The 24100-nt window shown below is 45.7% G+C and overlaps 1 protein-coding gene across 1 annotated transcript; it reads left to right on the top strand.

Moving 5' to 3' along the window:
- The first annotated feature begins 1738 nt into the window (after nt 1–1738).
- On the top strand, nt 1739–23889 carry LOC117731975 (filamin-C-like). The gene is given in 52 exon segments (XM_034534559.1): nt 1739–2114; nt 4735–4983; nt 6490–6587; nt 7880–8030; nt 8178–8296; nt 8422–8499; nt 8583–8678; nt 8680–8746; nt 8888–9088; nt 9254–9370; nt 10012–10149; nt 10322–10341; nt 10343–10397; nt 10400–10448; nt 10537–10677; nt 10778–10970; nt 11085–11198; nt 11304–11447; nt 11595–11718; nt 11973–12061; nt 12063–12134; nt 12248–12338; nt 12503–12672; nt 12798–12915; nt 13009–13271; nt 13404–13667; nt 13669–14005; nt 14326–14499; nt 15569–15731; nt 15800–16140; nt 16246–16369; nt 16550–16706; nt 16790–16979; nt 17093–17116; nt 17234–17475; nt 17583–17682; nt 17789–17929; nt 18064–18192; nt 18313–18486; nt 18568–18732; nt 18860–19063; nt 19169–19321; nt 19421–19543; nt 19649–19897; nt 20043–20312; nt 20416–20553; nt 20711–20826; nt 21598–21730; nt 21853–22029; nt 22457–22675; nt 22927–23154; nt 23702–23889. Coding segments are annotated over 52 exon segments (8256 nt in total).
- Nucleotides 23890–24100: the final 211 nt, after the last annotated feature.

Below are 24100 nucleotides of genomic sequence, written 5' to 3' on the forward strand. Positions count from 1 at the left end.
ACAGGACTTTTACTTGTGTTTCACCTTAACATTTGACCACTTTTACTTACTGTAAATGTGTGAATACTTCTTCCGTCACTGTTTAAACAATGTCAATATTATAACAATACATTTTTACAGAGAGATGATTAATGGTATTATTGAATTATTGCCAGATGTGCTTCCAATCTCCTGGAGATAATAACATGATTTAAAAAAAAGTGTTGAAGTTGAACTCCATACATTTATTTTTATTGGAGAATATTCTGGCTCATGAGTCAAGTGAGCAGAAAATATCTAAAATGGTAGAAAAAGAAACTCTTTTATGTCATTACATGTTGGGAGACACACCAGACTGAGTATCCTAAGCCTTCTGCATGTGTCATGGATATTCTTGCCTCCCACCAGTTCGTTAACGACGGTGCCTGGTGTCACTGCCATGTCTGCTGAGTCACAACCGCATGACAGCCCCTGCACCTACAGCGAACGCAACATGTATTGGAAATGACTTGTTTTGTTTACAGATGATCAATTTCAATATGCGAACACACTGTCAGCCGTCTCAGTGCATTTCTGTTCACCGCCTCAGCTTCAATCAATGAATGATGTCATGTTGACAAAGTTGGAGATGACACTAATTTGCTTTCTGGCAATTTGAGAAGTGAGTTTGTCCTTTCTTGTTTAGTGGGGAAAACAGGTTGTCATTGCTTCATTTAAGAGTGTAAATTGGGCGAAACATTTTGAATGTATGACGTTGAAATTAATACATTTCATATAATATATGTACCTACTGTTTCAGAAACATGAATTATTGTAAGAGCCTCTCAAAATCCAGTGTTAAGCATCTTTGACCTTCCCTGAGCTTCCATTGACCTTTGCTTGTCGACACAGAAATGCATTTCACTCAGCGGTGGCAGATAGCTGTGAAACACACGTAATGTGGTGGCTTCAGTCTCCAGCAGGATGATCTCGCCCTTGAAACGGTCTCATCTCCAAAGCCTTCAGTGATAGAATCTAACGTGCACAATCAAACATCTGAAAACGCGACGCATATTGAGACATGGGGCGCTCGGTACACGTTCTCACTTTCTTTTCTTAGCTCCATTGTTCAGCCATTTGGAACCTGAGCATGACACACATTCGCAACAATCAGCAAGTGCCCCCCCCCCCTCCCCCCCTCCCCCAGCCTCTCAAATAGGGAGCGCCTAAAAATAAACAGCATGCCGCAACTGTTGCGCTGCTGCCTGGTGTCCTGACCAATCGCGACCCCCCATCCTCCCCGTAAACCGACCCCGACTCACGTTATCCTTATGGATAAGCAAATAGACTATGATCACAGTGGCTGAGTGACGCGTCCACGGGTCCTTTATAAACCAAACTCGTTCCCCTCTCGACACTCAACTTTAACAGCGCTGCTCCAGCTCAACATTTTACAGAACAGGCGACATTCTTCTCGGGGCCGTTCATCGAGAAGGACTACTTGTCAAGAGGGTGCCAACAAACACAAAGGCGGACGACCAGCTGCCCTTGCACATTGTAAATCGGATATTTTAATCCATCACTGTCCTGATTTAAGTGGTTTCTTCGCAAGTACCTCTGAATAATCTCCAGGCTGCATTTTAAACTCCCTCAAGCTTGAACTTTCCTCCGAGAGAGCGCGTTTGCCATCGACCCGCTAAAGTTTTTCCTGCGCTCCTGAGCGCACAATTCAACACACAAGTGTCACCGAGGTATAAAACTGGACTCGGAAAACACCAACATGATGAGCAATAACTACGGCGACGACCAGCTGCCTCCACAGTACTACCAGGCCACCGACTTTGGGGAAGAGGAGGACGACGAGATGCCGGCCACGGAGAAGGACCTGGCCGAGGACGCGCCATGGAAGAAGATCCAGCAGAACACCTTCACCAGGTGGTGCAACGAGCACCTCAAGTGCGTCAACAAGACCGTCACCGACCTGCAGACGGATTTTAATGATGGCCTCAAGCTAATTTCACTCATGGAAGTTTTGAGCCAGAAGAAAATGTACAGAAAGCACCACTCCAGACCCAACTTCCGTCAGATGAAACTGGAGAATGTGTCCGTGGCACTCGAGTTCCTGGAAAGAGAGCACATCAAACTGGTCTCCATAGGTAAGACGTCTGGAAACATTACAGTGGTGCAATGTAGCCTAAACATAAAACAACAACAAGTATGATGCTATTATTATTATTATGTAAAAAAGGATGCATTTATGATAGTTTACAGTGTGACTAATAATATGCTGGGCTTCGACATTTAAAAGATGAATCATGACAGCAACAACATTTAATATATTTGTTATCATTTTAAAGGAGCTGCATAAACCATTCAGAATATTAATATAGCAGAAAAAAATTATTTTGAGCCTCTCTGAGCAGAGAATTACTCACTCTCCGTTATTATCCGAGCGTTGCTGTGATTGGTGGACAAAACCAGGCAACTAGAACATATTACTGCATGTGAGCGTGCCCCACTGGTTATAGCTTGCGGCTGCTGCTCTGTGCTGCTCGCGTATGGCGGTTTCGGCTGATAACGCCGTCCCGACCGACAGCATCGTGGCAGAAGCGTAGCAGCCACCCTCCGATTCCCCCTCAGGTAAATACTGTCAGCTCCGTCAGCACCTTCTCCTCTGGAAAGCTGCATTGAGCTGAGGTCAACAGCTTATTGGAAAGATAGTGCAGACTCGGTGCCACTGAGGTCATTTACTTGTGTCAGGGGCCGAGGCCTAGTAGGCTGAGGCATATTCCTGCTGCAGTAATGCGGCAAACAATGGGCAGGAAATTCACGAGGCCCGTGCTAATGAGAATGACACGATTTATATGTACATGTGGACAGCACTCACACACATGCACCCCTCTGTACACAAACAGGCACACACACACTCATCTGTGTCAGGTCAGAGGTCAGATCGACTCACTGGGGCTCTTTGATGACAGCCCATTGCTGTCGGTAGCCATCAGCTGCTCCGGGGAGGTGAGGATTAACTCCGGAGGGATTTAGGGATCAAACTGTGGTGCAGATAGCTGAAGTAAACTGTTGTGGTTATGTGTCACATCCCACAATGTCACCAGAAAAAGACTTGACTCCACCAGAATGCCACTACCTCTTAGACATGTTTAATAACTGAGGATAAACTAGCCGCCTAATATGAAAAGCACCTATATCGTAAGATGAAGAGTTACGGCTTAATCACCTGTAGACAACCCCACAATTCATGCAGGAGAAAAGTTATTAAAACTCTGACAGCATCTTTCTGTTTTGGTGACTAATGATCCTGCCACACACTTGAGTGAAATTCCCGGCGTGGCTGAAGCTTTGGCCGGTGGACTGTGAAGGCCACAGTGTGTCCACCTGGATACACACTGAGTGTGTAAGTTTGAGTGTGTGTGTGATGATACTGGAAGGGGGGGGGATTATAGCAAGCTCAAATCTCCTGGTAATCACTGGAGGACAAAGGTCACTATCTCAAATATCAACTCACAGTCTGCAGGGTGTGTGTGTGTCTAGGACTAAATATGTCAGTGTGAGGCTGGCACCGTTGTCCCAGCTGTACAGACACACATCATGTCAGACTGTTTTGACAGAAACAGGGAGTGATACTAAAAGTCCTGGCATTTCAATTCTTAGTACCCTCTCCCTCCGAGCAGCTCAAGTGGGTCAATGCAGCGCTCTTAAGACAATGTCTCAGTCTCATTACAGTGATCCAGAGACAAAAAAAAAAAGAATTCACCACAGGCTTAGTAGCACATGTGTCACGGTGTGTAAATAGATCCCGATTGATTGATGTCTCTTTAAGCTCACAGTTGCCCTTAAACCCAGACACGGCCAGCTCAAAACCATGCACACTGTGCCGTGCCACCTGCCTGTGCCAGTCAAACGGCGACACATCAAACATTACCCTCTCATCTATGAAAAGATAAATAGTCTCAATAAAACAGTCATGTGTTAAACAGTTGGCATCAATGTCCCTTCGTTATTAAAGTCTTACTGAATTAAGTGAAGTGTATCACACGAGATTAGTCGATGAAACATTAAAGTCAAGCGCTCCTCAGAGGTTCTTTTAAATGGCTGAATTTCTAAATTGAGCTGGATTTGAAACGGCTTATTCTGCAAACTTTTCCTGAGAGAACTTTGGGAAATGAGCTGCGTGCTCGCTGTCAATGAATCTAAACCCCACCGATTTGATTTGTCGCGCTCTAGCGCTACAAGTTTTGGACGTGATTGAAATCCAAGTGGTGTTTATGCAGAGTGGGATCCACTTCCACATGTCCTCAGCTGTCACTGTCTTCAGAGTGCCATTGTGACTGGATGACAGATTGTCAGGGGTCCTCAGCCAGACAGCTGTCTCAGAGAAAAGGGCTTGGGGGAAGCAGCAAGGAGCATTAGATTCTTGTCTCCTCAGCAGTCAATCATCGTTGTTTATATTTCTGGTCAACTGTGCAGAACAGCAAGGAAAGACTATTGTCATATAATATATTTATGTACAGATCTTAGGTCTTGATTTCTTTTGGTTTAGCTTTGGGGTCCCTTGTTTTGTGATGACAACATAAAGAAGGAAAAGCAATATACTTGTAGATTGCACAAATCTCCCCACAAGGGACAATGGAAATACAGCTGGAAGATGCAGTTAACTAGTAAACCCTCAAATGCTGTAGGACATGGTGCATTATCTAAACTCATTGGAAGTCATAAATCCTCATGAACACTGTTGTCTCTAATGTCTCACTACAGATAGCAAAGCCATTGTGGATGGGAATCTAAAGCTGATCCTGGGTCTTATCTGGACTCTCATCCTCCACTACTCTATCTCCATGCCCATGTGGGATGACGAGGATGAAGAGGAGAGTAAAAAGCTGACCCCCAAACAGCGCCTGTTGGGCTGGATACAGAACAAGGTGCCCCAGCTGCCCATCCGCAACTTCAACCGTGACTGGCGGGATGGCAAAGCTCTGGGAGCTCTGGTTGACAACTGTGCCCCTGGTAAGAAGTGTGTAGTAGCATCAGCTGAGTCCACAGGCACGGCAGTGTAAGTGCTGAGTCAGAATACAGTGCCGTGGCTGTATTGTGTTGTATATAGCAGTTTTCCTTGGTTGCTATGGAGGTTGGGGTCAGGCATGTGTGAGTCAGTGTATTTGTAACAGTATCACCTTCTCAGGAGATTTTGTCTCCTTTGCTCCTCATCTAGAAATTAGGGATGCATATCACACACACACACGCACACACGCACACACGCACGCACACTCACGCACGCACGCACACACATCCAGATTCATATTTCAGCCAGTGTAATCTGTCTCTGTAGAGCAGGTGGGGTCACTCGGAGGAAGAGGGGTTGCTGATGGCTGGGGGGGATGTCCCTGCCAGCTGTCCCACAATGACTGAAGCTTTCAGTCTCACTGTCTCTGGCCCTGAGGCACAGGGCCGGCTTTAGTGTTTATAGCCTCGCTGCTACACAACACTCCCAAATTTGGGCACCATTCCTCCTTCCTTCTGTCAAGGGGGATGCTTGGCTCTGCATCAACATGCAGAGTTATCTGTCACAGGGAGGTGCCTATAAGCCACACAGCCAAGGAGCACAAGGCCACAGCTTGAGTCACTGCCAGTTCAGGCTGCAGCTTCCAGCACTGAACATGCGAGTCCTCTCCTAGCTGTGCTTCACAGAGCGAAAAGGTGGAGGAGTAGCAACTGTGTTTAACTGTGTTTATATGAGCCATTGATCTGCCGAGACGCATCTTTCAAACACTGTGCTGCAGCACTGGCCATACAAGGTTCTGTTGTTTCATCAGCTAATACCAAACTGCAGGGTTACTGACGAAACTCACTCTGTGCTGAAACACAGAAGCTCTGCTGATACAAATGTACAAAATAAGTTCATATGCCAGACCAGGAAGAAACCTGGTCTACAGCATACGTCCGTCTCCTTTGGTATAACAGTAATGTTGCATCATGAACCACGTAGCTGTGGTGGTACAGTGCTGACATAATATTGAAGAGCACCGATTTCCTTTAGAAACATGGCGGAAGGCCCACCCTGGTGCCTTCCAATTGACAGCTCTACAAGGTTCTTATCTGCACACTCCTCCCTTGCAGATGCACGTAAACTCAACCCTGTTAATACCGTGGGCCCGTGTCTATTTTAATCGGATAATAGTATTCTGTGGTGTGCCTGTATTAGCTGTTTGAGCAAGTTGCCACTCCATCACCAACACTAATCCAATTTAGGCATTAGCAGCACGGAAGCGCGTAGCTTTAGCCACAGTGAAAGTGCCAGAGCGCCTCGAGCCTTTGAACAGTTGAGAGACCTTCATTGTTAGACATTGCCGGTTCACAGGAGCACAGCAGCGTGGGTAAGGTCATGCAACGTTGTAGTTGGAGGTGTTAGGCAGATAGTAGTGGCAGCCCAAGTGGCCTTATCATAGCGACAGCAGCATACGACTGCATTTGCCTGTGCATAATTGTCTAATTGTCCTGTTTGCTTTCGGTCAGGTTTGTGTCCTGATTGGTCTGAGTGGGATCCAAACAAGCCCGTGCAGAATGCCAAAGAAGCCATGCAACAGGCTGACGACTGGCTGGGTGTGCCTCAGGTAAGATGCATGATAGATGTCACTCACAACGCGCTTTTTAGCTTGCTTTAGCTCAGATGGGGTTGGTTGATCTCATAAGACAATACAACAAGATAAGGAGGTGTCTTTTTTTGGTATTTCGTAGAGGATTACATTACATTTCATTTAGCTGACGCTTTTATCCAAAGCTACTTACAATAAGTGCATTCAACCATGAGTAGAAACTCAGGACAACAAGAATCAAGAAAGAATTTCTCGAAGAAAGCCAAACTACAAAGTGCTATAAGTAAGTGCCGTCTAAGTGCTACTAAAGTGCTACTTCCTTAATTCAATGTATCGTCGGTAAAGATGTGTTTTTAGGTTGCAACGTAGTTTATAGTCAGTGGATAGACATTCAGTAAGCACCAATTATTTCCAAGCAGTTTGAAGCAAGCACCAAGGCACATATGCAAATGTTAACATGCCTCACCACATGGACACACTCCTGTGAGGCAACCCAGAACTGAAAAAAAGCAGTTCCCTGTATGAGATGGAGCTCAGTGTTTTTCCAAGGCGATCATGCTGGAGGGTATCATAAAATATTTATTACCCATCTCACTTATAATAGTTCCATTTACTTTATTGTAGCTCTCGGTAAGTGAGTTTGTACGAGTTTTATTCAGTAGATCCGTGAATTTGTGGAGGTGTGAGATTTCTGACTATTTTCCGAGCCACTCCCTGAAACGGAGGTGTAAATATGCAAACGCTTATCAGAATAACAATGGGAACCGAGCCAGAGTGCAATATTTCCAGTCCTGTTTGTACGGCTCTGTGTCTCCGTATTGCAATGTGCTCTATGCAAATTGTTTACTTGTTTGTCTCAGACATGGGGTAGCTGTTTTCCATGAGGCTTAGCATTGGTGAGACGTATGCCATGGCTCTGTAGCCCTGGAGGCTGGTGTGCTGGTGTTAAGGACATGTGGGAAAAGGTCTGGCTCAGGGTAAATCCCCGGGCTGTCTTATTGAGGGCAACAATCCTTAACCCTGCTGTCCTGGGGTTAAATATAACCAGCATGCTTTGTGCCACAATGTGATAGACAGAAAAACAAGTGCTGGCAGGGAGAGAGGGATAAATAATTTGTTCAATTCCATTCCACTATGCTTAATAAGGTAAATATGTATAAAGAGTCAACCACACATTTCTTACGAATGACAATACAATCAATATAAACATGGTAACATAAATTAGGCTATGGTGTCTGTGATGTTGCATACAAACTTTATTACACACGTTATTTACCTTTGTTTTTGCTGGTTGTCTTTCTGTGCTGTAGGTGATTGCCCCTGAGGAAATTGTGGACCCAGATGTGGACGAGCACTCAGTGATGACCTACCTGTCTCAGTTCCCCAAGGCAAAGCTGAAGCCTGGTGCTTCTCTCAAGCCCAAACAGCTTTTCCCGAACAAGGCCAAAGCCTATGGGCCTGGTGGGTAGCCCAACAGTAGCCATGAACAGCTGCACGGTTTACAACAGTTCATATGAACAGTACCAATGTGTTTGCCTGTTGCTGATAATGTTACATTTCTCCAAACCTCGCAGAATATATCACCATGCTCTTTGTCTTGCTTTACAGGTATTGAGCCTCAAGGCAACAAAGTGCTGCAACCAGCTGTGTTCACTGTGGAAACTCTGGAAGCTGGCAGTGGTGAGGTCCTGGTCTATGTGGGGGATCCCGAGGGACACAAAGAGGAGGCAAGTTATACCTGATACACAAGTGATCTCTGGCTAATGCAGATAATCCTGCCCAGTATCAGCTTTGCAAAGTGTAGCATCTCATTTAGTCCAACCCTAATTTACTTTGTCACCTTATACTCCAGGCTAAAGTTAAACCCAACAAGGACAAAAACAAAACCTACACTGTCACCTATGTTCCAAAAGTTGAAGGTGTTCACAAGGTAACACATTAAGTCCACACGTCAATCAGAACAACATCAGCAAACCACTCTATTCTCACCTTATCTTGCTTTTTTCTCTTTAGGTGAAAGTGCTGTTTGCTGGTCAGGACATTGACAAGAGCCCCTACACAGTGAATGTGGCGAGGGATATGGGCGACCCCAGCAAAGTCCATGCGAGGGGGACCAGGTCTGGATCCTACAGGGAATGTGGCTAACAAACCCACCTACTTTGACATCTACACAGCTGGTTAGTCTGGAAAATTCAACCACTGCGCATACAACAGGAATATGATCTGATGAAAGGCTGGCAGTATTGTCAAATAAATCACTAGAAGACTAAAGCTGCAGCATCTACTGCGATAACCGATCATTTTCCTGTCACACTCAGGTGCTGGAAATGGCGACGTCAGTGTGGTAATCGTTGATCCTCAGGGCAAAAAGGACACAGTGGAGCTCCTCCTGGAGAATAAGGGCGATAGTGTTTTCCGTTGCACCTATCGTCCCATGCTGGAAGGGCCTCACACCATCCACGTGCTGTTTGCAGGCCAGGAGATACCCAAGAGCCCTTTTACTGTCAACATTGCAGAGGGTGAGCCATCTGTCGGTGTTGTAAATTACTGTCAGACAAATCTGATTTCTTCCCATGCTGTTAGTGTCAGGGTGATCTAATCCATCACAATCTACACTCATCTGTATCTTCCCTGGGAACAGCCACCCAGTGTAGACCATAACCCTTCCTATCTGTCATTTCTAGCTCCGCCCGTTGCTCCTCTCACTGGAGCTCCACTGCAGATAGTCCCTCAGTCAGTGCGCACACTTCCCGGAGCAAAGGGTGGAAAGGGGGTACCCCCCCAAAAACCTGGCCGCCCAAGTTAGTATGGTTTGCTGGGAGGAACCTGCGCCCATTGCTCAGCCAGATCCCCCCCAAAACTTTTCCTACGCCGTGCCCTGCAGGATGCTCCTCTGTGCTTTCTTTAAGAATTAGGGTGACGCGGCTCAATGTCGTGCTTGGTCGCCTGCGCCATCTTCTTGCGTCCTGCGTCCTGCAGCTTGATGGTTTTGTTCCGTTCAGAGAGGGATGAGATGCAATGCTGTACAAATAGCGTACAGATTGTCTTTGCATCTCTGTGCACTTTGTTCTTCTCTGTTAAGATATCTTTGCTTGTGCGTTGACATGTTTGTGTTTATCACATTTAAAATTTGCATCAGCCAACATTCAGTTAAGCCTGCAGTCAACATTTGACTGACTGAAATGTTGTGAGATGCCCCCTCTCGATGCTCTCAAATGTGTCAATATCCAATAACCTTCAAACATTCTGCACTTGTGTTATCTGTGCTGCAAAAAGCATCGTTCTCATTTGCAGGTCCTGTCAGTCAGCTTTAAGGAATCCCTCTTGAATTGGATATTTAATGTCTTTGCTACTAACATTGCTGTCAACTGCTGGCTACTCTCAGTTGCTGTTTGCCATGCTAAATATGTCCCTCTTTCACACTTGATGTTATTCCTTTCAGCAATAATCCAAATGCCTGCAGAGGCTACAGGCAGAGGCCTTCAGCCTAAAGGCGTGAGAGTAAAGGAGGTTGCAGACTTCAAAGTTTTCACCAAGGGAGCTGGGAGTGGATCGCTGAGCGTCTCAGTCAAAGGACCAAGTGAGTCAGACAGCTCTCTCTTCTCTGCATCAGTCCTCACTGCTCATACACTTTTAAGATTATTCACTATGGGTTTGTCTGAAGGCTATTCACATAACAAAATGATAACAAAGTGCATAAAATGTCTAGCCATTTGATAAGAATACATATTGACTTTATTATTCTTACTCAGCTGGAGTAGAGGAGCAAGTCAAAAGTGCGAGATGCAGAAAATGGTGTGTATGAATGTGAATATTACCCCCTTAAGCCGGTAAATACACAGTCAGCATCACCTGGGGAGGCCAGCCCATCCCACGCAGGTAGGATTTAATTGCTACTTTGGCTATTCATTAACAATGCACATCCACATTGACACACGGTAATATTGTGTAACCTTCCGTGCCACAGCCCCTTTGAAGTGGAGGTGGGCAAGGAGGCAGGTTTTCAGAAGGTGAGGGCCTGGGGACCTGGTCTGAAGACTGGCATGGTGGGAAAAATCTGCTGACTTTGTGTCGAAGCCATCGGCACTGAAGTTGGAACTCTAGGTGAGTCAAGTTCAAGTGATACAACCTTTTACAGAGGTAAAGTGAATTAAAAATAGTATTCCGGGTGTGACATTTGAATGTCTTCATTCTTTTGATGTTTAGAGCTTTTCCATCGAAGGCCCATCACAGGCTAAAATTGAGTGTGACGATAAGGGTGATGGCTCCTGTGATGTGCGCTACTGGCCCACTGAGGCCGGTGACTATGCTGTCCATGTCGTCTGTGATGACGAGGACATCAAGGACAGCCCTTTCATGGCCCACATCCTTCCTGCCGCCAATGACGTCTTCCCTGAGAAGGTTATTCCCACTCACTGTACTATATACAAGTATATAATAGTATATAAAAGCAGGTTGCAATGGTGAAATTATCATATTCTCAACAAAATTCATTAAAACAACAAAATGTTACAGGTGAAAGCTCATGGTCCGGGCCTGCGACCAACTGGTGTCATTGTGAACAAAGCTACTGAATTCACCATTGATGCTCGCATGGCTGGGAAGAGTCACCTCAAGATTTACGCACAGGTACGGAGAGCTCCAGTTTGTGAAACCTTCATTGCTTATTCACAGGAACACATCATTGATAATGCATGCAGAGACTGAAGCTGACATGCTTTTGTTTCCACTAAGGACGCTGAAGGCTGCTCCATCGACATCAAGATCACTGACAAGGGAGACGGCACATTTCTGTGTGTGTACACCCCTGTCAAGCCCCTCAAACACACCATCATCGTCACCTGGGGAGACGTCAATGTCCCCAACAGCCCCTTTAGGGTAAGACACATGATGACGTACACACACATAACTGTGCTACACTTCAAATTCTGTTAATTTAATATAATGATACTCCATCAAATATGGATAAAGTAAGAGGACTGTGGCAGATGTATTTTTGTCTCAAGTACACTGTGACTTCATTAGGTGCTGGTGGGAGAGGGATGTCATCCAGACAAAGTAAAGGTCTATGGGCCTGGAGTGGAGAAGACGGGGCTCAAGGCTAATGAGCCAACCTACTTCACAGTGGACTGTGGTGAAGCCGGGCAAGGTGAGCATGTATTACGAGATGATGTGAGTGGTTTCAAAAACCCTCCTAAACTCTCAATGAAAATAAGTGCTTCATCATGTGGATGTTGAACAATATAAAGCACAGAATGAACAGAATAAGTAAAGCTGTGCAGCCTAACTAGCAAAGTTTAATTGAATTGTACTTCAGATAATGCTCTTGGCAGTGGAGCATTATTCAGAGCCTCTATTTTTGAATGACCTTATTGAACTGTGCTCATTGCTATGCACCATTAGGGGACATCAGCATTGGAATCAAGTGTGCCCCAGGGGTGGTTGGCCCGGCCGAGGCAGACATTGAATTTGATATCATCAAGAATGACAATGGACACCTTCACTGTCAAGTACACTCCCCCCGGTGCAGGCCGATATACCATCATGGTGCTGTTTGCTGACCAGGTAAGAATACAGTTTCCAGTACAAGAGGGACGGATGAGTTTTGTCAAAATGTTTTTAATTAAATTTGATTTAGTCCGGATTTATTATGATGACTTTATGATTGGCTTTGTCAGGAAATTCCCATCAGTCCTTTCAAAGTCAAAGTGGATCCTTCCCACGATGCCGGTAAGGTGAGAGCAGAGGGCCCTGGACTCAACAAGACAGGTGAGATCCACCGACATCAAGAACCATAATTAGTATACATACCAAACGCAACACATGTAACGTTTTAATTAGTAGAAGTCAGTCACTACAATACTTTAATGTCATAGAGATCATTTCATTTGACTTGGAATGTTAGAACTGACAAAAAACCCTGTGTGTTTCAGGAGTGGAGGTGGGAACTCCTACCCACTTCACCATCTACACAAGGGAGCTGGCAAAGGCCAAGCCTGAAGTGAATTTCGCAGCATCAGGCCCAGGAGAGGCAGTTCGTGACTTTGAGATCATTGATAACCACGATTACTCCTACACTGTCAAGTACACGGCTCTTCAACAGGTACAGTACAGTAGGCTTCTGCTTGAAGCACATTAACATTAGAACAGGATGCAGAGATTATTCACAATAACATGCTCTTAACATCAGTCAATCAATATTAATTCTTCCTCTTGGGTTTTTTTCAGGGTAACATGGCTGTTTCAGTCACTCATGGAGGAGATCCCATTCCCAAGAGCCCGTTCCACATCACAGTGGCGCCAACTCTGGATATTGGAAAGGTGAAAGTGGAGGGATTAGACACCAGTAAGTTACCAACACAAATACTATATTCTTGCGTGCACCTTGAAATAATAGATCACTGCAACATCAAATGTTTCCTTTTAATCTCTCTTGCAGAAGTGGAGGTTGGAAAGGATCAGGAGTTCTCCGTTAACACAAAGGGCGCTGGTGGGCAGGGCAATGTGGGTGTGAAGATGACCTCACCCTCTGGCCGACCAATTCCATGCAAGCTGGAATCAGACAAAGCCAAAGGCGCTCACAGTGTGAAGTATATTCCCCCAGAGGAGGGCCAGTACAAGGTTGAAGTCAGCTATGATGGCAACCCGGTGATGGGAAGCCCCTTTGGGGTTGAAGCAGTGATGCCTGCTGATCCTTCAAAGGTAAAAGTTTCTGAAAGTTGCATGTAGTTCAACACTTCTTTTACTTACTTGAGGCTCATGAAACCGAACATACAAATATTTGATGTTTTGTATACCACATCTCAAAAACTGACCCGACTGTTGCTTTCGCAGGTGCGAGCCTTTGGCCCTGGCCTGAAGGGTGGCATTGTGGGTAAACCAGCTCCATTCACTATTGACACAAAGGGAGCTGGGGCAGGTGGGCTGGGCCTGACTGTGGAGGGCCCCTGCGAGGCGAAGATTGAGTGCCAGGACAATGGTGACGGCACATGCTCAGTGTTCTACCTGCCCACTGAGCATGGGGAGTACGCCCATCAACATCTTAGTTTGCTTGAGCAGCACATCCCCGGCTCTCCCTTCAAGGCGGCAGTGCGCTCAAGCATTGGACCCCAGCAAGGTGACTGCTAGCGGGCCGGGCTTAGAGAAGGCCAAGGCAGGCGAACCAGCGACCTTCACTGTGGACTGCACCCGGGCAGGCGACGCTGAGCTCACCATTGAGATTGTGTCAGAGACCGGGACAAAGGCTGAAGTGCACATCCAGAAAACTGCAGAGGGGACCTTCTCTGTTACATACATCCCACCCTTCCATGGCACGCACACCATCACGATCAAGTACGGAGGCCAGATGATTCCCCAGTTTCCCAAAGTCCTGCAGGTTGAGCCCTCTGTGGACACCAGCGGGGTGCATGTCTATGGGCCAGGAGTGGAGCCCAGAGGTAACAAAGCCAAGAACCTAAACTTATAACAAGTTGCAATCCATGTTAGGTTTTTGAAAAATTGATTTGTTACTTGTTAGAAAAGCAATTGAAGTCATTTATTTGCAGGTTACTTTTCTCTGTCTGAATATCATCATAATTCCAAGACACAAGCTATTAGGATATTTCTAATTGTTAGTTATAGCCTGAATAGGTAGTATTTGAACAGCTCACAAATCTGTTATAAGGATTTACAATGTCTTAAGTCTTAAAAGGACTGAGTCCACTTGGTCTTGCTCCTCATCAGTAACAAATCACCTGAAGGGCTTTTCTGTTTCTAGGAGTCCTCAGAGAAGTGACAACCCACTTCATTGTTGATGCTCGCGCCCTCAACAAGGCTGGAGGAAATCATGTGAAGGTTCACATTATCAGCCCTTCTGGCACCGCCACAGACAGCTACGTCACTGACAAGGGAGATGGCACCTACAGAGTGGAATACACAGCATTCGAGGATGGTAAGGGACAAAATATTGCCTGATGTCATTTTACAGTGTCAATTAAAGGATCATATGGTGGAGACGGACCGAACAACAATGAGGAAAGTAAGATCCATGTCAAATTTGGGACATTAACAAACATAACCTGCTGCAGACAGATAGAGGATCACAGGAGGCTGTCTGAAAGAGAGCATGAAGACAGACTGAGGAATCACTAACAGGTGCTCGTGTTGGGCGCCATTCGGGAATAAAGCAGGAGAGTGGGAATATAAATAAAGAGAAAGAGAGGGGTATAAATACAAAATGATGCAGTGGAGCAATGATGTGAGGGGCAGAGAGCAGGGAGGCAGAGAGGCAGACAGACTCTGTTTTATAAATAGTGTGCTGAGGAACAGAAGCTCTTAACAAGGCAGGTATGTGTGCTGCACACAGCTATACAGCAGGGGAATGACAGGGGATATTAATAGAGACCTATAAAACAAAGCAAAGAGATCACAGTGCACTTCTCCAGTAACAGACATGCTCTAATATCATAGTCGTGCTGCTGGGAATCTGGCATATAGTCCTACTGAGAGAGCTCTGTCAGAAAAATGTTGTAACAGAATAATGAATAGGGAACAGATGTAATGCCTTGTACGTTCACCAGAGCGTCTGCGCTCTCAATGGCATCTTTTATAAATAAACAGATGTTTATCTCCCTAAAAGGGAAATGGTCTGACTCATAATTAAAAGCAAGCAGCAATAACAGAACACATGTGCTTGCCTGGAGACCATTCAGGCAGAGAGGTATTCAATTCAATTCAGTTTATTTTGTATAGCCCAGAATCACAAATTACAAATTTGCCTCAGAGGGCTTTACAATCTGTACTCATACGACATCCCTGACCTTTGACATCACATCGGACCAGGAACAACTCCCATAAAAACAGCTAAAAAACTCTCATGGGGAAAAAAGGAAAGAAACCTTCAGGAGAGCAACAGAGGAGGATCCCTCTCCCCAGATGGACAGAAGCAATAGATGTCATGTGTACAGATGAACAGCGTTACAGAGACATCAGACATTGTACTGACATCTGCTTGTGTGCAGGAATGCATATGATTGAGGTGCAGTATGACGACGCCCCAGTGCCCAAGAGTCCCTTCAGAGTGTCTGTGGTGGAGGGATGTGATCCCACCCGGGTCCGTGCCTTTGGACCAGGTCTGGAGGGAGGAATCACCAACAAGCCCAACTGCTTCACTGTGGAGACCAGGTACTGTTGGATCACATCTAGAGGAGATTTGTGTGGGAACGTATCTCAAATGAGAAATAAAATAAAAGTGTTCTCTCTCAGGGGGCTGGCACGGGAGGCCTGGGCCTGACCATCGAGGGAGCCTCAGAGGCAAAAATATCCTGCAAGGACAATAAAGATGGCAGCTGCAGTGTGGAGTACATCCCCTTCACTACTGGAGACTATGACGTCAACATCAACTACGGAGGTCACCCGATCCCTGGCAGCCCGTTCCGTGTTCCAGTGAAGGACCCCGTGGACCCAAGCAAGGTCAAGTGCTCAGGTCCCGGTCTGGGCACCGGAGTGAGAGCCCATGTTCCTCAGGCTTTCACAGTAGATTGTACTCAGGCCGGACAGGCGCCACTGGATGTCAAACTCTACGGCCCAACAGGTGAGAACATGCTGTTTGACTATGAAAGCCCCCTCGCCTGCTCAAAGCTGACAAATAACAGCAAGTTGGCGGTGTGTGATTGTTTCCATATTGTCTCATTTCCAGGTACTGTGGAGCCAGTTGGTGTGAAGAACAACGGCGACGGCACCCACACAGTTCATTACACCCCAGCCCAGGATGGCCCTTACACTGTAGCTGTTAAATACGCAGATCAGGAAGTCCCACACAGGTACAGAATGTGTTGGGTGAAAAAATATAACGATGCATAGCAGTATTTGCAGAAATGTGTTAATTAAAGTTCTGCTCTGCCTGGCTGGATTTAAAAAAGAATAGTGCAGTTCTGCAAATTTTCATTTCTGTCTTTTATAGGTCTGGAGTTATTAATTACACTTCTCTCCTTATTCCACAGTCCATTCAAGGTAATGTCTCAGCCTGGGCATGACGCCAGTAAGGTACGCGCTAGCGGCCCTGGTCTAGACACAAAAGGTGTGCCTGCGAGCCTGCCAGTTGAGTTCACCATTGATGCTCGAGATGCTGGAGAGGGACTGCTCACTGTGCAGATTCTGGTGGGTTCAGCTACCTTTCACACAATACTTTTTTTAATTATAAGCCACCATTTAAAATGATAATAATAATATACTATTGACAGGACCCGGAGGGCAAGCCAAAGAATGCAACCATCCAGGACAACAGGGACGGCACCTACACTGTCTCCTATGTACCAGACTCCACAGGCCCCTACACTATCACCATTAAATATGGAGGAGATGAGATCCCTTACTCCCCTTACCGCATCCAGTCCCTGCCCACAGGAGACGCCAGCAAATGTTGCCTCACAGGTGAAAAAACCACTGTGGATTCATACATTTTAAAAATAAATACAGATAATGCATTATAGTTGTAGCATTTATAGCATTATTTATATTCAAAATCTTTATTTTTTCCCCTCCAGTTTCTATTGGAGGACATGGCGTGTGTGAGTAACAGATGCCTTCTTTTTTATTTACGTGACACATTGCTTGAAAATCATAGAATCTGTGCATTTATGCAGCAGCTCTTCCCTTTATTTGTATTCCATCTCTGTCCTGAACAGCAAATCTGCAGAAGCTGCAGACCTCCGAGGATACGGTAATCACAGTGGATGCCAAAGCTGCTGGGAAAGGCAAGGTGACCTGCAAGGTGCAGACCCCACAAGGGATGGAGCTGGACATGGATGTGGTGGAAAATCATGATGGGACCTTTGACATTTACTACACCGCCCCTGAACCTGGGAAATATGTTATTACTATCCGATTTGGGGGACAGAACATCCCCAAGAGCCCCTTCCATGTGGTGGTGAGTAAAGGAGTATTTAAACAGCTGCTCCAATTGTGTGCTAGATGCACTCTTGTTCTGATGTTTTGTATGTATGCAAACCATTTGTATGCTCTCTGTATCGACAGGCAACAAATGAGCCAGTTGTTCCCCGCGATACTGTGGATCCTCTCTTCCGACCTGTTAACTTCCTCGTCCCCTTCATGCCACAGCAAGGGGAAATCACAGGTGTGGCAAACACCACTTAAACAGAAACAAAAAGTCCTGCTCACGCACACCTGAAAAACATCTCTTTTAGGTCACTGACATTTCACCAAACTGCTGTCATTTCTAGGTGAGGTGCGGATGCCTTCAGGAAAGACTGGCCGCCCGCATATCACTGACAATAAGGATGGCACCATCACAATAAAGTACCAGCCCACAGAGAGAGGTCTGCACGAGATGGACATCAAATATGACGGCAACCACATTCCAGGTGAGAAACACAGCTCTTTGGAGCGATGGGAAGGGACCTTGATTTATTTAAGGATTTCTTTCTCATATTTGAATGCAATAGATACATTTCACACTTCTCACTCTCATTGTTTGGCAACGATTATTTCCCTTTAGGAAGCCCCCTGCAGTTCTTTGTGGATGCTGTGAACAGTGGAGTGGTGACTGCTTATGGTTCAGGTCTGAGTTTCGGCATGGTCAACAAGGCTGCCACTTTCACTGTGGTTACCAAGAACGCAGGAGAAGGTACTAAACCTTACTTCCACCGTGATATTTGCTATTTCACAGTGGATCTGTGGTGATGCAGTAAACCATTACTACACTGCAGAAAAGTGAACATCTGGGTGTTGATTTTCTCCCTCTCAGGTGGTCTGTCTCTGGCAGTGGAGGGTCCCTCTAAGGCCGAGATCACGTGTAAGGACAACAAAGATGGCACCTGCACGGTGTCCTACCTGCCCACAGCTCCTGGAGACTACAACATCATTGTCAAGTTTGACAACAAGCACATTTCTGGCAGTCCATTTACTGCGAAGATCACTGGTGAGGACATTAATAATTTCTCCCGTAAACCTTTTTATGCTGTTATATCAAATATCTCAACCACTTTTTCTTTATGTCAAGGGGATGACACCATAACCAGGACATCACAGCTGAATGTCGGCACAGCGGCTGACGTGTCCTTGAAGATCGCAGAGACTGATCTGAGCTCTCTGACTGCCAGTATCAGAGCCCCATCCGGCAACGAGGAGCCCTGCCTGCTCAAGAGGCTGCCCAACAGACACCTTGGTGAGATATTCACAGGATATAACAGGAAGAGTGAAACATAGATAAGACGTTGTCGGATTTATTGAATGCATTTAGATTTCCTTTTTTCTGCTGTCTTAATTTTCCTCTAAATGTTTTATGTTTGCAGGTATTTCTTTCACACCTAAGGAGGTCGGCGAGCACGAAGTGAGTGTGAGGAAGAACGGGGTGCACGTAGCCAACAGCCCGTTTAAAATCATGGTTGGACAGTCAGAGATCGGCGAGGCCAGCAGAGTGAAGGCTTTCGGTAAAGGCCTGACGGAGGCGCACACTTTAGTAATGGCTGAATTCTTTGTGGATACAAGGAACGCAGGTGAGATTGAGAGACGGTTAGTTTCAGCTTTATGGCGAATACGGTCGAAAAAAATACAAATGCAACGCTTATTTTTTCAACTCTCTACTTGTCTTCTTCCTTTAGGTTATGGAGGTCTCGCATTGTCAATCGAAGGTCCGAGCAAAGTGGACATCAACTGTGAAGATGTGGAGGACGGGACGTGCAGAGTCACCTATTGTCCAACAGAACCTGGGAGTTACATTGTTAACATCAAGTTTGCTGAAAAACACATCCCAGGTTAGAATCTTTAAGGAACTCCTAAAATAAAAAAAACATCTAAAAATGATATAAATGTGTTAATATCTTGTTCACTGTAAATGTGTTTGTGCCTTCCAGGAAGTCCTTTCACAGTGAAGGTGACTGGAGAAGGAAGGATGAAGGAGAGTATCACTAGAAAGAGACAGGCCTCTTCGATTGCCTCGGTTGGCAGCACCTGTGGTCTTAACCTCAAGATCCCAGGTGAGTACAGGAGCCAGTCAAAGGTGGTTAGAGGGCAGCGGTCAACCGTCTTAAAACGAATGCTCTCACATTTGTATTCTCACTGGCCCCCCCCTCCCTGTGTAGGAAACTGGTTCCAGATGGTTTCAGCTCAGGAGAGGCTGACCAGGACATTCACCCGCAGCAGCCACACCTACACCCGCACGGAGCGCACAGAGATCAGCAAAACCCGTGGTGGAGAGACCAAGCGGGAGGTACGGGTGGAGGAGAGCACCCAGATGGGCGGAGGAGGAAGCCCCTTCAGAGATGTGTTTGGAGACTTTTTGGGCAGAGAAAGCCTCAGCAGCTTTGCTGGCATCACTGCTAGACCTGAAGGTGAGAGTCCAAATAAAATATGTGAAACATGAAAACTTGAATGCTTTGGCTTTAATTGTCCTTTCAATGATGACAAATTTAAAGTTATATATCCTATGTAAATGTATTGGCTGTATCTAAACACGTCTTGCTCTGCCTCAACCAGTTGAGAGTGGCTCTCAGGCCATGACGGCTCAGGTGACCAGCCCCAGTGGGAAAACAGTGGATGCTGACATCGTGGATGGAGGAAGCAGCACCTACAGCGTGCGCTTTATCCCCCAGGAGATGGGACCCCACACTGTCAACGTCAAGTACAGAGAACAGCATGTCCCTGGAAGCCCCTTCCAGTTTACTGTCGGGCCCATGGGGGAGGGAGGATCACACAAGGTCCGTGCAGGCGGACCTGGTCTGGAAAGAGGCGTGGCTGCAGCACCTTGTAAGTTCACCTTTTGGACTTTAACCTGTTTCTCCCAATACGATTCAAGACATGATTTGAAATGTCTCATTACATGTGGATCCCTTTGTTTCATCTACTCTAGCTGAATTTAGCATCTGGACAAGAGAGGCAGGTGCTGGCGGTCTGTCTATCGCTGTAGAGGGCCCCAGCAAGGCTGAAATCTCCTTTGAGGACAGGAAGGACGGTTCCTGTGGCGTCTCCTACATAGTGAAAGAACCAGGTAAAACCTTTGTCGAACACAAATGCAGCAGTTCCTCCATTGGAAGGTTTCCTCAAAGGGGTTTTTTGTCTACAAATTGCTCTACATTCCAGTCATTCTTCCACACTTCCTCAAGTTTATTTGATGGTGAAAGTAAATAACCTGTCTGCCTCCCCAGGTGACTACGAAGTGTCAATTAAGTTTAACAACGAGCACGTCCCTGACAGCCCATTCATTGTTCCGATTGCTACGCTGTCAGACGAAGCCCGCAGGCTCACTGTAACAAGCCTTCAGGTAGGATCACACACACATTCCCACACAGTGCTTACAAAAGCCCCATTCATTTGTTGCACAAAACAACCTGCAGACACAACATATGCGCAGCCACAAAAATATCAGGGTTGGATAAAAGATTGTAAGATAATGTTTGAGTGGCTGTAGATATATTGCTCTCTGATAGCACTCTGCCCTTGAACTGTAATTGAATGCCAGTGTTGGAGCAGTATCTGCAACTTTAATACTGTGATGCTGGCCAGTGATGAAGGGCTGGATTAACTGTCCCTTGCTAAAGTGGTACAACACAAGCTGTGCTATGTGTGGGCAGTCAGCAAGAAAACATTGAGCAGACTATAAAGACTGCTTTAAGGACACATGTGGCAGCTCTCAATCTTGCTCTCCTCACTTCACAGATGCTTCTTTTATTTGCTTTTACAGTTTCCATCACAACTGACAACAATGCTAAAAACATGTATTTTTGGTTGACTGAAATGCCACTTTACAGTGCTTTTCTACCACTAGAAGCCAGGTGAAGTGCAATATCAGACCGGCGTTTAAAATGTCACACTGCCTCTTATGTCTGGTAGGACCGCTCGTAGGGCAAAAACACTAAACGCCTCGCTGTGAACTCTGACCTTTTCTGCCTCTCACACTAAACCACTCGGTCTATTCTCGTTCAGGCGTGATGAGTCACACACTTTGTGTCCCTCGAAGTGCGGACACACACATTCGCACACACACTCACACACTCACTCATATTCTGATCGTATTCTTCCCTGTCGTTTGTAGGAGAAGGACTTGAAGGTAAACCAAGAGGCATCCTTTATGGTGCAGCGCAATGGGGCTCGAGGTGTGGTCGACGCCAAAGTCCACACGCCCGCTGGCTCTTCAGAGGAATGCTACGTCACCGAGCTTGACAGCGGTACGCACCGACCTCACTTTGTGTCACTTTGTGTCTCCATAAGGCAAAGACCTCAACTTTTTTTATTCTGTAACCACCATTTAGGATTAATAAATCCTCTTGTGTTTTGGTGTCGTGTTCAGACAAGAATGCAATCCACTTCATTCCGCGGGAGAATGGAGTTCACGCCATTGATGTCAAGTTTAACGGATGCCACATCCCTGGAAGCCCGTTTAACATTCGGGTGGGTGACCCTGGGCTGGCTGGAGATCCAGGCATGGTGACAGCACATGGCCCTGGACTGCAGGGAGGAACCACAGGTAGATGTCAACACCACCACTACTGATATGTACCACATTTGAAGATAATTCAGCATGGATTCCTTGTGATTTTTTATTAGTTTTTATTTTAAATCATTAAGTCTAAGTCTTTTATATAAGATAAAATAAGATAATCCTTTATTGGTCCTGCAGTGGGGAACATTTACGGGATTACAGCAGCATAGGCTAAAGTGCAAACAAGACACAGTAAAACAGAAAGTATTATAAATAAGCAATAAGCAATAATAAAAAAAATAAAACAGTTATAGAAAATACCAAAAAAGAATCTATAGTAACTTAAATATTATATATACAGACAGAATAACTTATTGTGTGTATTTATATTGCACAGGTTTGACGAGTTTTGTGGTCTACTGGTTGTGCAGCCTGACAGCATCTTATTTCTGCATTTCTCTCTTTCTTCCAGGTGCATCCTCAGAGTTTGTGGTCAACACGTGTAACGCAGGCTCTGCCACTCTGTCAGTCAACATCGACGGGCCCTCCAAGGTCAAGATGGACTGTCGGGAGTGTCCTGAAGGATACAAGATCAACTACACACCCATGGCACCCGGCAACTATCTCATCACCATTAAATACGGAGGACAGCAGCACATAGTGGGCAGCCCGTTCAAAGCTAAAATCACAGGTCTGCTTGACAGTCACTCTCCCATCTGATCTGTGGATCTCACATGACAAGTGTCTCGATTATGTAACACACTTTGCGATGAAAAATGTGTGGAAGTCAGGAAAATGTTATGTCATCTTCGTTCATACTGCTCAGTGTACATCTTGCATAAAAGCTGCCTCTTTCTGGCACTGCATGAATATATTCCTGCTGTCACTACAGCAAGAAGTCCTGTTTGAGCTCAGGCATAACTGGCTTCTGATAACCTACAGGAGCCCGGCTGTCAGGGGGACACAGCCTTCATGAGACCTCGTCCGTCTTGGTCGAAACAGTTACCAAGACCTCCAAAGTGGGTGGTGCCTACAGCTCCAGCTCATCCTCTTCCACCACCTCAACAAAACTGACATCGGATGCCAGCATGGTGGTTTGTCTGGGAACGGGTCTGTCGAAGGCTGCCGTCGGACAGAAAAACAATTTTACAGTTGACTGCAGCAAAGCAGGTGAGATGATCATCTGGATAAAGACAAAAGACACAGACAGTAAAAACACAAGATTCTCGGACACTTTTTGGCAGAGGAACAAGCTGTAAACACAACGCTGACACATTAGCACCATATAAAGTTAGAGTGAATGCGTTAGCAAAAACTTGCCTGCAGCAGACACGGAAAGAAATGTAACATTCATTCAATTGAGTTATGTCGTTCTCTTTGGCCTACACCAAGTCCTGAGGGAAATATCTGACTCTAAATTTGGTGCAGACATTTTATGAGAGCTGTTTCTTTTAACTGAAAATAAGGTTGATGTATGAAAGTGAACAAAACATAAAAACGGTGGTTCCTTAAACACCAAAAGAAAAGGTCTAGACTAAAATGTTTAGGAGAACTGAAGAATTGGATGATAATTATCTCTGGGCTAGTCTCTCTTACATTATACTTCATCTATTCATCCATTGGTTGTAGATACATTATGATTAGTGCCATTTAAAGCCAATACACCTATGCATTGTTTGTAGACCACATTAAATCCCCCTCTTACTTCTCCTTTCAGGTACCAACATGTTAATGGTGGGCGTGCATGGACCCCATACTCCTTGCGATGAGGTTTATGTTAAGCACATGGGCAACAAGCTCTACAACGTCACCTACACCGTCAAGGATAAGGGCAACTACACCGTCATCGTCAAATGGGGCGACGACAACATCCCCGGCAGTCCTTACAAGGTGGTCGTGTCCTAAAACCAGTGCCCACGTCCCTTCCCCTCCACCGACCCTCCACCTTCTTCTCGCTGTTCCTCGCTCTTCAGTGGATTACAATACTCAACATGCACTAAAACCTGCCAGGACATTTGCTTACAGTTTTCTTGATGACAGAATATCTACTGTGCCAAAGTTTTGAATTAACTCCCGGAATGACATTTTTCAAGTTTGCGTCCACATTCAGGAGCAA

This window comes from Cyclopterus lumpus, chromosome 6 (assembly GCF_009769545.1).
Source record: "Cyclopterus lumpus isolate fCycLum1 chromosome 6, fCycLum1.pri, whole genome shotgun sequence".
Lineage (NCBI taxonomy): Eukaryota > Metazoa > Chordata > Actinopteri > Perciformes > Cyclopteridae > Cyclopterus > Cyclopterus lumpus.